The sequence below is a fragment of the Crocodylus porosus genome, unplaced genomic scaffold (assembly GCF_001723895.1).
Source record: "Crocodylus porosus isolate Cpor-Errol unplaced genomic scaffold, CroPor_comp1, whole genome shotgun sequence".
Classification (NCBI taxonomy): Eukaryota; Metazoa; Chordata; order Crocodylia; family Crocodylidae; genus Crocodylus; species Crocodylus porosus.
The window spans coordinates 53,996,273-54,011,259 of NW_017728947.1; the positions used below are offsets into that span (position 1 = coordinate 53,996,273).

Genomic DNA, 14,987 nt, shown 5'->3' on the forward strand with positions numbered 1-14,987 from the left:
CCGCACGGGTCACCGGGGCGAAGCTGGAATCGTGCCCAGGCTCCTGGAACTCCCGCCCAGCCTCGCCGCCGGCGTGGTCCCCCTGTGGAGCTCCAGTTGACACACACTCGCGGGGGGCTGCCCGGGCCCCTGCCGCCTCGGCCCCTGTAGTGGGGGGGGAGGACGGGAAGAATTAACCCCCTCCCTTCCCACCTTGCCTTAACAGGGCCATGCCAGTCACTGTTCCACTACAGCCTGTCCCTGCTCAGGCTAGAGAGCAGGGGTACAAGGCCAGCCCTGCTCTGGAGCAGAAAGCACAATCTAGCCCAGAGAGCATGCTGGGATGCTTGAGGACTCTGGTTTAACTTAAAGTAGAGGGGATCTGGAACAGATGTTGCATAAACCAGTTTGAGCTCAGTCAGTTAAGTCTGATACTACATTCAACCAGGTTCATCTCAAACCAGTTTCAGCCATTTTGAAACTAGATTATGTGCACTGAATGTCTGTTCTGTTATAGGTTTAAACCAGTTTCTGATTGCTTAAACTGGTTATGTGTAATGTCTGTCTCTAGCCATGGTGACATAGTAGTCAAGTTTTCAGGATGACTTAGTAGCAGTCTCCCAGTTGTAGTCCGGTTACAATCAGGTGGCTAGCACCCTACTGCCTGAGGCATGAGTGACTGGTGCCTCCCAAGTCTGGGGGGCATCAGCAGGGCATGTCCTGGGGGAGTCCCCCAGCAACCAGCCAGCGACTGGGGCGGGAGGAGGGGGTCCAGCAGCACAGCAGCAGTGAAAGTTCCAGCCGGCAGAGCCGATTTCATGGGGGCACCAGCACTCTCCATGCCCCCCTAGCAGCTGGAGTGCTCGCTGTCGGGGAGAGCACGTGCCCCCCTGTGCTTCCCCTACACGTCACCTATGGCCTGAGAAAAGTTGCTCTGTGGCTTCTTACATTTTTCCATACTTTTTATAGACAGAGGTTTTAGCTCTTGATTGTCCACTTTGTGTATGGTTCAGTCCCAATTGTGGAAACTTCTGTAAGCACTTGCAGAACAAAATGGGGCAGAAATGCAGAGATACCCTAGTTTTAAAAAACTGCAGTGGTCCTAGCCGTGCCATACCCTGCTTCTGTTTCTCACTCTGAAGGTTTTCATGCATTTGCTTTGACCCTACAGGTCACAGCAACAGCCAGGGTGCTAAAGTGACTGCAAATACAGCGGAGCCCGAAATAAAACCCAGGGTCTTTCCAGATGAAGTTGCTGCTGAAAAATTAAGTACAGGCTTACTGGTCAGGTAAGGGGCTGATCCAATTTCATGCATGCGTAGATGGTCTGTCTTACAAGATGATGCCAGAAGGATTACAAAGTTCAGCTCTTTTTTCAGCATTCCAACGCAGTGCAGCATCAAGAGCTGTTCTGTGCAGTATCTTCCCAGTTTCAGTTCATTTTGGACAATGATGACATACTGAGGCCAATTTTCAACCTGTGGACTTAACAAGGTCATTCAGTCATAGCTCATTACCCATAAGACTAAAACTGAGATCACAGTGGCTACTTCCTATACTCAAGGGTGAATCTGAGAATCCTGGAGTAGAACTGGCACATCCTATCAATGTTCGTGCTATAAAATTTGGTCCATGATGTAAGGGCATTTCTTCTTCATGTGAAGTGCTTAGAAATCCTAAAAATAGGGTCCTATCGAATTCATAGTGGAAGTAGGGTGTGCAGTGGCTTCTTTAATCATACATGCTCCCAGCCACACACCTCACCCCTTGCTCCCCCCCAGCTGCTCCCTCCTAATCATCGGGGAAGCTAAAACTGCAGTTTTAAACATAGAGCTGTTTTTGCCTCCCCGCCAGTCAGCAGCAAACAGCAGGGCCATCTGGGACCCCTCAGCCAATCAATAGGAGGAGGCAGAAACGGTGCCATATTTAAACCCACATTTTTCGCCTCCCTACTGATCAGGAGCTAGCCACACATGGGGCCTCTCCACCAGTGGGGGAGGGGAGCTCATGGGGCGAACCTGCAAGATTAAAGGGGCTACGGCACACCCCACTTCCGGCATGAATTCAGTAGGTCCCTACTGAAGTGAAAACTGAGGTGAAAACATAACCCCTACTTGTCTAGTCCAGGTCTGTCCAACTTCGAAGCTGTTGGTGCTGCCCACCGAGTGTGTGGCTTTCAGCAAGAGCTGAACTAGCACAAGCCATGAGCCCTTCCCTGCTGTACTCTGAACATGTGTGGCTCCCACAGGTGACTGGCAGGGGGGCCACGTGTCCCCCCTGAGCTTGACCCCAACTCGGCAGCACTCAAGCTGAGGCAGTTTTTTTGCCGCATGGGCTGGCAGCATTGTGGCGGGGGGGGCAGTAAGCCATGGCACAGAAGTATAGGAGTGGATATGAAGCTTTTGGCCCACCTACAGATTGTGCCCCCTCTCCCCAACTCGGGAGGCATCGGTCACCCCTGATGGCTCCTCTCCTCCACTGCACCAAATGCATGATCCCCCTCAGCTCTCCACCTGCAGACTCCCCTGACACTCAAACTGCACCATCGTATCCCTGCCCTGTCCCCCAGAGCAGGAACAGGAAAGCTTAGAGGAGGGAGAAGCTGGTAGACTCCAGTTGCAGAAGGAGTGATCAGGGGAGCAATGGCTAGACGGAAGGTCAGAGCCACAGATTTGACCCTTCATGGTCTGCATGCAGCCCACCGGCCACCAATTGGACAACTCTGGTCTGGTCTTTGGTTCTGAAAGGGTCCATAAGCCAGAGACCCCTGAAATAAATCAGATTCTAGAATTCTCTGTTGTGTCATGGAGTGGAAGCCAGAAAAGACCAGGATGATTGTCCCATCCAGCTCTGTGTTTTGTGGGATGATTCACAAACTCATGCCTGTTAATGGGATTAGAACAGCCAAACTGTAATTTGGAGAGATTTCACTGAATTTTACCAGAGGATTACAAAAATGTGCCTAGAGGTATCAGAATATACCAAATGTCCTGGCTGTACAAATCTTTCTTAAGTACTATGTATAAGCTACACTGACTCCATGCTGCTCTTGAGGCTGCTGCTGAAATTTAAACTCTGCCCACCGTTCCTACGGGCACACTCCAAACCTGGTAATATGATACTGCTCAGGTGATGATGCTTCCCATCCAATCACAAAATCTGTTTGTGTGTTTGCTATGATGAGTGATGATAATGAACTATTGCTGAAATTTAATTTGAAATAAAGTATCAAACCCAACATAATGGGATGGGTAGCATTCTGCAAAGTTATCGCTGTTCTGTGTTATGTTCTGTCCATGTTAATGCACATTTCTTTATTCTCTTCTCTGGCTCCAGCTAGTAGTTATTTTGCTGTTGAACTAGATGCAAGATTTACTTCTTACAGAATACTTGAATGAAACAACTTATTTCATGCCTGACTTATCAGTGTTTTTGGTGTTACTATATTTTGACAGAAATCCTTCCTTCAGAGTCAAACCAGAGAAAGCATCCACAGACACTCACAGAGAACTGGAGAGAGATACCCAAGGGTTTATAACAATGCAAACCTCCAACTCCACCTATTATCCAACAGATGCTGGTAATAAAGAATTGCTTCCATGAGCATGCAAAAGAAAGTCCTTAACTTGAGAAAACAATGCTTAAAAATATAGGAGAAGTATAATGACATGCACCACAGTACTCATCCATTTCCTTCTGCATTATCTCTCAATCCAACACTGTTTTGTTTTTTTTTTACTTTCTCTGGAAATTTCTTGGTACATTTTGATTTAATCCCCTTCCCAGAAACACATTTTAGTTGCTTATTGCATTTTTTTAAAAACTATAGATCTGCTGGTTTTCTCTATTTACTCCTGCTGTACTTTTCTGATTATTAAGCCTGTGAAATACAAGGATAAATGGATGGAGAGGAGAAGGTGGTAGTATCTCTATGGTACAAAAGGGAAAATGAGGCACAGAAAGATAAAGTGACACTTAACTTTTGTGTCTTATTACTGTGCGTTATTCAGATCAAGACTGTCCAGGCTCCCCCATCACTGCAGGTTTTTCCATGCCACTCTGTCCCATGAAAAAGCCTGCTGTGCGGGAGTAGAAGCCAAAGAAGGGAGAGAGAGCCCAGAGCCCCCAGCTGCTACTGCAGCCGAAGCAATGGGGGAGAGTGGGGCTACGTTGGAGCCCAAGAGCTACAAACTAATGCATGTGGCCTGCAGGATGCCAGTTGGACAACCTGGTTTAACTCAGTGGGCACCAAATTTTTTGGCAAGCATGCCCCAAATTATCCTGAACCTTCCCTGAGTGCCACTCCAATCTGTTTCCCCTAGTCTGCTACTCTATTTTCTGCTTCCTGCCCTATCTGTGCTGCCTGTCTCCTGCCTGATATGCTGCATGAGATGCACGGAGGTTGCCCGTGTCCCTTGTGACGTGCTAAAATTTGGCCACCCTCGTTTTAGACAATCACATGAAGAGGCAGCTTAGGCACCTCAGATTCAGCTGTGAATCACGGTTTCACTTAGGCACCTAGCTCAAGGTTGCTGTGTTTCCTCAGGAAAGATGGTTGCACTTCGGTGACAGATGAAACATTAATATAATGCTATGGGGTCCTTCTGCACTCTGAACATGAATGAGGATCTACCCATATTATTTCTTAAAGCAGGGGTTGGCAACCTACAACCCATGAGCCAGATCCATTGGATCAGGCCTACAGATGTGGGGCTTTGTTGGCATTCAGTGGCAGGGGGCTTCAGTAACAGGCAGTCACCCCATGCTTCAACACAGACCAGCACCAGCAGCAGGTGCTCTCCCCATGCCCAAGTGGGGCAAGAGCCACCTCCCTGCCTTTGATCCAGGGTGAGTCATGCCAGGCCACAGCTGGAAAAGACTGCCTATCTGTGCCATAGTTTGTAACCCAGTGACTCTATCCCTGGCCGTGCTACCTAACACTCTTCCCCACTCCTGCAACTATTCCAGAGGTCTTTCTTACCCTAATAAAGGACCAACAGAAACTCTGAGTTAAACAAAAGATGCTTATATAGCTGGGGAAAGAACAAAGTTAATTGATAGTACTAATTGCATAGGGCAGATAACAGACTGCATTTGTGAATGAATTGCATCCAACTGCAAATAATTTTTTAGGGGCTGATTACCAGGACTTGAAATGAGAGGGATACATAGTATATAGTCCCATTTACTAAAATGAAAATGAACATTTTAAACTAACATAACAAATGGACCCAAGGAAAGGAGATGTCTCCTACTCAGAGGTCTCCATATAATAATTACAGATAGATCCATGGATGTATCAATATGAGCAACATTTACAGGGTCTCTGCAGTCTTTAATTTTTACATATTAAAATCCTATTTTATATTATAGGTGTTCCAGTACTCTGTAAAGCAGATTATCCTGATAACTACATATATCCAATTTTGGCCTCACCAGTCATATTTAGTGGTATCTTGAGCCATCATTAATCAATCATTGGCTATCATTGTAAAAACTGGGGAAGAGCAGAAGCTCAGGAATACAATCCAGGTGTCTGCACTCTCCCTTTAAAAAATTAAGAAACAGGGTTGAATCTACATTCACAAAAATCTAATGGAAAACTGGAATAATTAGAAAACATATTAGGATTTGAAGGATGAGAGTTGGAATAGACATCTCTAATAACATACTATCTGCATTAGGTCCCTTTTTCTCATTATAGCATTGACTTTTCTCACAGTTCTTAAATTTCTACAGCTGAAAAGTTTGCCAAATGTGTAAATTACTGATTTTGTCATGTGTTCCACATTGCTTCAGCAAAGCTGCTATGTGGTACAGCATCAATGCCTTAAAAAGCATGCAATTCACTTTAGAGCGGATAGTGCTACACAGAGAAGTCTTTCTCTTCTCTGGCATAGTTAATAGAAGTAAAAAGTACTGCTACCTCAGCTAATGGCACAGGCTTGAATTTTGCCTTCGGAAATTTTGTAGGGCTGGGCAAATCTTCGGTAGCTGATTTGATTTTAGAGGCGATTTGGCCTGATTCGGGAACCAAATCACCAAATCCGAATCAAATTGGGAGATCAAGTAAATGCTCCGAATCTGTTTGAAACATCCAAATCAATTAGGAAAAACTTCGGAAAAAGATTCAGCTGATTCAGAGATTTGGCCATAGATTAAACAGGCAGCTGACAGCTGCCTTCAGCTGGTAAGCCTGTTAGGGTTGGGGAAGTGGGGAGGGAAGGGGCATTGGGGAGGGGGAGGGATTGTTGCTGGAGCTGGGGCTGGGACAAGCTGCCCAACTGAATCTCTGAATTGGCACCGAACCTTTCGAAGCTGATTCATCCGAATCAAATGGGGACAGTGATTCAAATCCCCAAATTGAATCACTGTCCTCTGAATCAGACGAATCCAAATTGAATACTTCCCTATTTGCACAGGCCTAGAATTTTGCTCCGTTTAGTTTCAGCAGTGGGCTATATCTCATGAAGAAGCTTCCCAGACTTAAGAGGATTAACATATTATATTAATTTCCCTTGTTGTCTGTTAAACAAGTTCTCAGCCCTCTGAACTTCAAGCTTATACGTCCTAATTTTCACCAGCTATTAGCAATGGGAAGGCATAGGAGAGTTTAGACTTAAAAAGTAATGCCATGAAACTGGTTTTCTCAGTTTCATTGAACCCGGGTGAGAAGCTGAGCCCCTGCTCAGAATTCTGGTGTTCCCCTCCCCAACAGAAAAATAATGCATCACAACTTCTCTTTCAGGATCCAAGCATGAAGACCATATCATGAAGAAAAAGAGCTCATTGAGTCATCCAACCTCAATGCAATTGGATCCAGAGCTCAAAAGGAATAAAGAGAAGCCAGAGAAAGAAAAGAATATCTTTAAAAAGTTTTTTACATCGAAGTAAGAGCAGAAAAATAGAAGAGAGCTCTTCAGTATTCCGGATTAGGCATTCTTTTTCTTTTCACAATACCCTAGTGCCTTGAAGTCAAAGATGACTCTGAGTAAGAGAAATATCTATTGGGCAAAGATAGTGGTCAGGTATTCAGATCAGAAACAATGCTCAGAAGAAAACAGTCAAAATATGAAGAAAGGGTACTTGGTAGATCCATGCATCTGATTCTGCCAGGCCCGTAGACCGCTTTTTTCTAAATTGTATGCATTTGGTTTGAGAAAGTAATATGAGATATATACCTTGTCTCCAGTGATGGTCAGTGATGCCATATTAGATATTGTGATGATGATAAATGTCTGTAAGGGACCAACATGGGATATGGCCAAATTCATATCCCCTCACCGTAGAAGCAGCAGTTTGATCTCCAGTCTTCATAGATGCAGTGCTTACTGCACTATTTATTTCCCTGAAAGTATTTGTCTTGTCTTACCATTAGGTTCTAATGTTGTAAAGCAGGTTGTAGCTTGTAAAATAAATAGTTGTGTCAAATGCATAAGCTTTGCCTTCAGTGTGAGACCCTGCAAAATCAGAAGATAGGCAGATAAAATTCTAGCTGTCCATACTGGGAACAGGGGAAATGAAAAGGAAAAAGGGAAGGTTCTTTCCTAACAAAAGTGAACTTCCAAGTGTTGTTGATTTTTACAGAGACTTCCATTAACCTGCCAAATATAAACACCTCAAATGTCATAGGAGTTAATAATTATGGTATAAACAGGGTTTTTTCTGTATTTTCGTGATCCTTGGTTTCTATATAAATAATTTTTCAACAATAAAAATGAAGAGGTGTCAGACTGATTTGAAACATAAGAGGTAACTTTTAAACCAAAATGGAAGGCATCAGTGAAAGTGATGCATGCTTGCAGGAAGGGATGCCTGCAAAACTTACCAGGTAAAGTTAAAACTTCTCAATGAGAGTCTCTGATGCTGTTCCAGAGGAGATGCATTCACCCATTTGTATTGGGCAAATAGGCCATAAGCAGGGGAAGATATACATGTTAGTGTTTCATATCATCATATGGTACTTACTACTGTGGGATGAAAGCCCTGAAAAGGGAAAGTATGCTAAGGAAAATGCAAATGTCACTTTGAGCTAAATACAGCACTGTTGCATCTCTAACAAGAATGTTAATACTTCTAAGTTATAAGCACCTGTGCTATGTGCTTTGATGATAAAACCTGTGGAAGTACTTTCTCATCCTCATTATTAGCAACTTTAAAATGTTTTCTAATTAAAAATCTGAGAGGTTTTTTAAGTCAATTCACTTTAAACTTCTTGTTCCTCCTTTAATATAAAGTTTAATGCAAAATGAGTGCCACAGTTGTATTTAAATAAAATCAGTTGTCTAAATTCTTAATAGACTTATTCCAAAACTGTTTCTATCCTGCCCGTTGTTAACTATTGGAAAAGACTTGCATCTCAAGGGATGATAAGGTCTATAACCTTAAGGTTCTATCATAGGCCTGAATGAAATGTTTATGATTAGAGAGCAAAAAACTGGATACAGAATGTAAAGTTAGAATGACAGTATGTAAAGTGGGAACATCTTTATGAAAGATGTTTTCAGAGGACATATCCGTAAGCAAAAGGCAATTTAGGTCAAGTTCACAGAGGGTCTCAAGAAGCACTTCTGCACCTAAATCCTAGGAGCCCAGTTCTGAGAGTGGAATTCACAAACACTGGTTAGGCTTCTGTGGCCACATCTATATGAGTCACTGACTGCACAGTAGCCAGATACTACTGCACAGTACGGGTGTGTGACGCTTCAGTCCACAATTCGATCTGGAGAAAATTCGGCCTGATTTGGAGGCTGAATCACAAAATCTGAATCAAATTGGGAAACGAAAAAAACCCTATGAATCAATTTGGAGGCTCTGAATGATTCAGAAATGGTTCAGACATTAAGAAGGCAGTCTTTCAGGGGAACAGAAACTAAGAAGAGGAAGGGGGAGCAGGGGAGGGGAAACTGACATCTCTAGCTGGCAGTGACTGTGATCTTCCCCTGAGTCCCCTTCCAATCACAGTGCTCTGGGGGAGGAACATAGAAACAGCATATAGGCCTCTGTCCAATGTCTTTCTGTGCTTTTTGTGAGATGTTTCTGCCTGAGCAACAATATCTGAAAGGTACTGGACTGGCGTAGCTTCCTACCTAGTTAGTCCCCTGCTACTTTCTGTTTTTGGAAAGGATTGGATATAGCTTACTAAGTAGAATCCCTCTACTTATCCCTATCCAATCCATTTCTTTCAATTTATAATTGTTCTTGGTTGGGTTTTTTTTTCCAACACACTAAAAAAATAAAGCTGTTTTCCCTGGCAGTGTGATCTGTTGCTGTGCAGGGGAGCACCTACATTACACACACTCAAACACATACATCATAGAAAAAGTCAGCTATTATTACAACACAGAAGTCAGACACTCGTAAAAGAAGAAGAGATTATATATAGTTGTATTAGTTATAGTTGCAGACAGACTAAAGACAACACAGAAGAAGTCAGATAGAGATTCAAATTAACACAACACAGAAGTCAGGCAGTCATAGAAGAAGAGATATTATTTTAGTTATACACACAACAGTAAAAGCAACACAGAAAGCAGTCAGACACAGTCAAACATCAGAGAAGAATAAAATGACATATAAGTTAGTTACACACACACACACATTTTCCAGCACAGGAAAGATTAATATGAAGTGTGCTGGAAAGGCAGGTACCAGGTCTTTTGGCAGGAGAGGGAGAATGGGTAGGGGGAGAACTACAGCTGCAAGTCCCCCTCCCCCACATAGATGCATCCTCTTTCCTGGCAGCCATGAGTCATCTGCTGCCAGCAGAAGCAAGGAGGTGGGAGCAGTAATTGTCCCTGCACTGCCTCCCCTAACTCCAGAAATAGGCACCAGCAGCAGAATGACAGTCTCTGCCATCCCAATTTCAACTCCCAGCATGAGCCTCCCACTGCCAGAGGAGGAGCTGGATCTGGAACCAGGGCACCTGAGCATCCTAGCTAAAGAAATTGTGGAAACTTAGGGAGAATCTGAGTTTGTGCTCCACACTCCTCAAAGCTAGACCCAAGTCTCCTTGTCAGGAAGGCACCTCAAAGGTGGTTGTGGAGGCAAGTGGCTCAGCTGAGTCAGCTGCTCCTGTTGTTGTGCCTCTGCCTGCTGAGGAGGGGGATAAGGCAGGATCCCCACCCTCAACCCAGAAGCGGGGGAGTAGTGTAGTGTGGGATCATTTTGAGGTGGCAGATGAGCCCAGGTTTGCTATTTGCCAGGACTGCTGAAGGCAGATCAGCCAGGGCAAGGAGGTGAAACACTTCATCACCACAGTGATGCTGCTGCATCTGAGGAGGCATCACCCCCCCTTGCCCTTCTTCCTCCTCAGCCTGGCACCAGTGGAAGCATGCCCAAAGGGAAGTCCCCCACTTGCTGCAAAGCCCCCATCCCCACAAAGCAGAGGCAGGTCATTCTGGAGCAGTGAGAGAAAGCTGCAGACAAAGTGGGGCACAGTGCAAGGGCAAGCGAAGTCACCCAGAGCACTGGGGAAATATTTGTTCTGGATGGCCAGCCCTTCTCCTTAGTTGAGCAGCCAGGGTATCAGGCAGCTTGTGGCTCTCATGGCCCCAACCTACCAAGTGCCCACATGCACCCCCTTTAGCAGGACGGTGGTGCCCTCCTTCTATGAGGAATGCAGGTAGTACTTGAGGAAGGAGCTGCACAAGGTAGGGCCACAGGTAGCCTTACACTTCACCTCAGACACCTGGAGCAGCCAGAGCAGAGATCACACCTACCTCTCCCTCACAAGGCACTGGTGTGACCAGTCAGGCTGTCGGCGAGCTCTCCTTCAAGCCAAGGTGATGGATGACTCCTACATGGCAAGGGAGATCATGGTGGCCACGAACCACATGGTGCAGGGGTGGCCCATTGGGCAGGGCAAGCTTACCCAGGGGTACATGGTCATCGACAACAGGGACAATATGGTCAAGGCCATCTGTGATGCCAACTTGGTTGGCATCCACTGTGTGGCACAAAAGCTGCACCTTATAGCCAGGGATGCCTTGGACGTGGACAGGGCTGCTGGTGATGGTGCCATCACTACCACCCAGCTCATTTCCAAATGCAGGAAGGTAGTGGGCTACTTCCACCACAGCATCAACGGGGGCAAGATGCTGCAGGAGAAACAGGAAGAGCTGAGTATCCCACAGCACAAAATCATGCAGGATGTGGAGACTCAGTGGAACTCCACATACCTGATGCTCACGAGGCTCGTGAAGCAACAGAAGGCCATCCATGAGCTAGCTTTGCTTGGGGATAGTGGGATCAGCGGCCCCTTAACAGAGTTGAGTGGGGTACCATTTCCCAGATCTTAGTGGTCCCCCAAGCCCTTCCTTGAGGCCACTGAGACCCTCAGTGCTGGTGATGCCCTCCTTAGCCAGGTGATCGCCATAGTGAGGGAACTGGAGAACTAAATGGAGACGTTCCAGGGGATCAATGTTCCTGGCGGAGGCAAGCTGCTGTCACCAGACATGCAGGCACTGGTGAGGCAGCTAAAGAAGGCCATCAGGAAATGGCTGGAGCTCTTGTGGTCTGGTATGGTCCACATGCTGGCATACATGTGTGACCTGAGGGTGAAGGGGAGCATGTACATTGGCAGCACCAAAACTCTCAATCACTGGATGGAGGTGCTGGTCAACAGAGTCAGGGAGACAGAAGAGCAGAGGAGAGGGGATGTGGAAGAGGGGGGAATCCACTCCCATGCCAGCACTCCCAGCACCAGCCAGCCACTGCCGATGTGGGCCAAGGGCATGACTTCAATGTTGGGGTCGAGATGCAACAGACCCCAGCCTTGAGCAAGTAGCCCCAAGGCTTCAGTGGCTACCTAGCTCACCAAGGACGTGGAGTTGCTGGACTGTGACCTCTTGGCTTATTGGGCAACCCACAACCAGATGTGGCAGCATCTGGCCACCGCTGCCCAGAAACACCTGTCCTGTCCACCAGTGTTCCAAGCTGTGGCGGAATGCCAGGCTAGCAGTTCCGGCACCGCTTGGGGAGCCGCGGGCTTTACGGAGCTGTGCGAGTGCGCGGCTTGTGGGGCGGGATTGGAGGTAGCTTTATAACCGCCTTCGAGGTTCGCCGAGTTGGCACAAGTAGACGACTTAGAGTAAGTTGTTAGTTTTCTGTTGGTTCACGGGGTTCTGGAGCAAGCCCTTACTTTCCACCACTGGAACTAGTCCAATGATCGGTGCGGCCGCCGACTCCTTAAGTCCCAGAACTGGTCAACAGCTCATTGAGATGGGATGTTAGTAGTAGAAGTTATTACACAGTAAATATAAAGTGAAGTAAAAATTTGTTTTATTCACTCACCTGGCCTCACCCTCTTACAAATAAGAGAGGAGACCAGCTGGAACGAAGTTGCGGTAAATACAAGTACAGAAGCGTAGATATGCTGTCTAAGCTACAAAGAGAGGCAGTCAAGAAGTGGAGTCTCCAATGTTTCTTCAGTTACAGTATGCCGGATACAAAGGGGGTCTGTTGGCCCACAGGGTTCACTAGTAAGCCCTTGCTTTCCACCACTGAAACTAGTCCAAAGATAGGTGCGGCTGCCCACTAGTTAGTCCTAGGGCTGGTCAACAGCTCATGAACAGGATGAAAAATAATAAAACTGTAATGCAGTGAATTGCTGTCGATTGTCGGATTTTCGAAGCCTTGGTTTTCGCTGGGATACGCCCAGGCGGGGAGGCTGAGGACCGGCTTACAGGGTGATCAATCCTGAAGAGTTGTCCAGTCGTCGTCTCTGCTGTTTCCTGCTTCTTTGCCTCTTTATAGATGTTGCTTGGACTGCCTCTATGACACTAACTATGATATAAGCTAAGCATACAGGGATAGGATAGTTTCTTTTACACAATCGTTACTAGGTAGATTTTCTACATAAGTTTCGTTTCTGCAGGTATGACACTTACAGATAAGAGGAGAAACTTATAAAATGCGCATCTGTAGCTTGGTACAAGTGTGGAAAACTACAAAGCTTTCATTTTGATTAACAGCCAAGACTACAAGGTCACATAAATGTGAGAATGCTGCGCGGCAGTTATACAGAAATAAAATAAGATCTTTACACAAGCAAGGAGGTGATCAGCATTGCTGGGGATGTTGTGACACCCCACTGCACCTGCTTGGATCCAGGCTTGGTGGAGCAGCTGCTGTTCTTGAAGGTGAACCTCCCACTGCTGGGGTTCCCCAAGCTCCACCTGCAGACAGAGTGAGTGCCACCCTCCTCACTCCATCCACACCTATTTGTATTTTATTTTTTTAACCAGTTAATACCCTGCTCTCAGAGCTGGAGGGGGAACTCACTGCTTCACCAGCCAGCAGGAGAAGAACATGCATCTGCTGAGCTGCTGTTCCAGAATGAACTTGGAGGTATGGACTAGAGCTATGGGGAAGGAGGAGGCCCCAGGTCCTGGGCATGACCACTAAACCTGCAATCTGCCAGGGTCAGAAGAGCTGGTAGGACTGCTGGTGGCACAGCAGCCCCAGGAAATGCCGGGACCAAGAATCCCCCTGGTGAAAGGCTCCAGCCACCACACCCATGCACACAGTCCTGGCTGGGGAAAGTCCAGACCTGTTACATCTTTGACAGGCCTGAGGCTTGCTGGTTGCAGTGGATTGAGAGGCTCCAGATGAACTCAGCTTAGCTGCCTAGCATGCCAGCTTTCGGGTTGAAAAACCCTTTGTTGGGCTGAGGAAGCACCTCCAGTTGGTGTGTGTGTGCTGTTCCTGGATGGAAGGAATAGTAAAGAAACCAGAGGCTGGCATGCAATGCAGGCAAGAAACCTGCACCAACTGCAGGTGCTTCCTCAGCTCGACAAAGGGTTTTTCAGCCCGAAAGCTTGCTAGGACATATTTCTGTAACTATTCAGTTGGTCTACTAAAAGATACCAGATGGACCCAAAGCACCTTGTCTGCCAGTGCCATGTCCTTAAACCAACACACCTAGCACCTGTCCTTGCATAGCTGACCAGAAGGACACAGGGCCTGGGGCACACCTAAGCCCCAGGCCTGGGGCTGGCAGGGACAGCTCTCTGGCCAGTGCTGGAAAAGAGGCTCCTGCAGGAAGGGAAAGAAAGGCTCTGTGACAGTTTGTCTGCCTGAGATGCTGCTGGTGCTACTGTGCTGCAGTGCACTGCTTACCTGTTGTTATTTAAAGTGGTGGACCTGGCTGAGGCTGTAGGGGAGGAGGAGCCTACATTGGGGCATGCTACCATGTCGTATAGAGGCCTCAGTGCCAGTGAGGGCACCCCTTAACACACACACAGTGTCACCCATGTCATGAGTTTTGCTTGTCAGCAGCCTGAGGATCAGTTTTCCAGAAACCCCAGCACCTATCTCCTTAAAACTTAGCAGGCTTCATGCCCTCAGAAGCAGTGACCATTCCTGCTGTTTTCATCCAAATTTGCCTCAACACACATACAATATGAGTTTAGCTTTCAGCAGATTGAGGTACAGTTTCCCAGAAACCCCTGCATCTATCTACTTGAAACTTGGCAGTCTTCATACACTCAGAAGGGACTACTATCCTCACAATTTTAATCCAAATCAGCCACAAAATGACAAAGTTATAGGTATTTCAGTGAGTCCTAATTATGGTCTAAAGGCTGAATCTCCGAATCGGCACTGAATCTTCTGAAGCCAATTTGGCAGCATCAATTCAGGAGTGACAAATCTCTGAACTGAATCACTCTCCTCTGAATTACCTGTCCTCAGGCCACAGCTGGAGTACCGTGTCCAGTTCTGGACGCCGCACTTCAGGAAGGATGTGGACAACATGGAGAGGGTCCAGAGGACGCCACTCGCATGATCAGGGGCAGCAGGGCAGGCCTTAGGCTACAGGACCTGTTCAGCCTCCACAAGAGAAGGCTGAGGGGGGATCTAGTGGGCTGTTACAAACTAGTCAGAGGGGACCAGCAGGCACTGGGGAAGTCCCTGTTCCCCCGAGCACTACCAGGAGTGATAAGAAATAATGGTCACAAGCTGGCAGAGGGTAGATTCAGGCTAGATATCAGGAGGCGCTACTTCAC

At 46.7% G+C, this 14,987-nt stretch overlaps 1 protein-coding gene across 1 annotated transcript in view; it reads left to right on the plus strand.

Moving 5' to 3' along the window:
* The window catches only part of SPTBN5 (spectrin beta, non-erythrocytic 5), a 151,274-nt gene extending 143,021 nt beyond the window's left edge, over window positions 1-8,253 (plus strand). The window contains exons 67-69 of the mRNA XM_019551043.1: window positions 1,151-1,269; window positions 3,433-3,559; window positions 6,728-8,253. Coding sequence (XP_019406588.1) covers window positions 1,151-1,269; window positions 3,433-3,559; window positions 6,728-6,873 — 392 coding nt within the window. The 3' untranslated portion in view covers window positions 6,874-8,253. The remainder of the gene's footprint in view (window positions 1-1,150; window positions 1,270-3,432; window positions 3,560-6,727) is intronic.
* The last annotated feature ends 6,734 nt before the right edge of the window (window positions 8,254-14,987 follow it).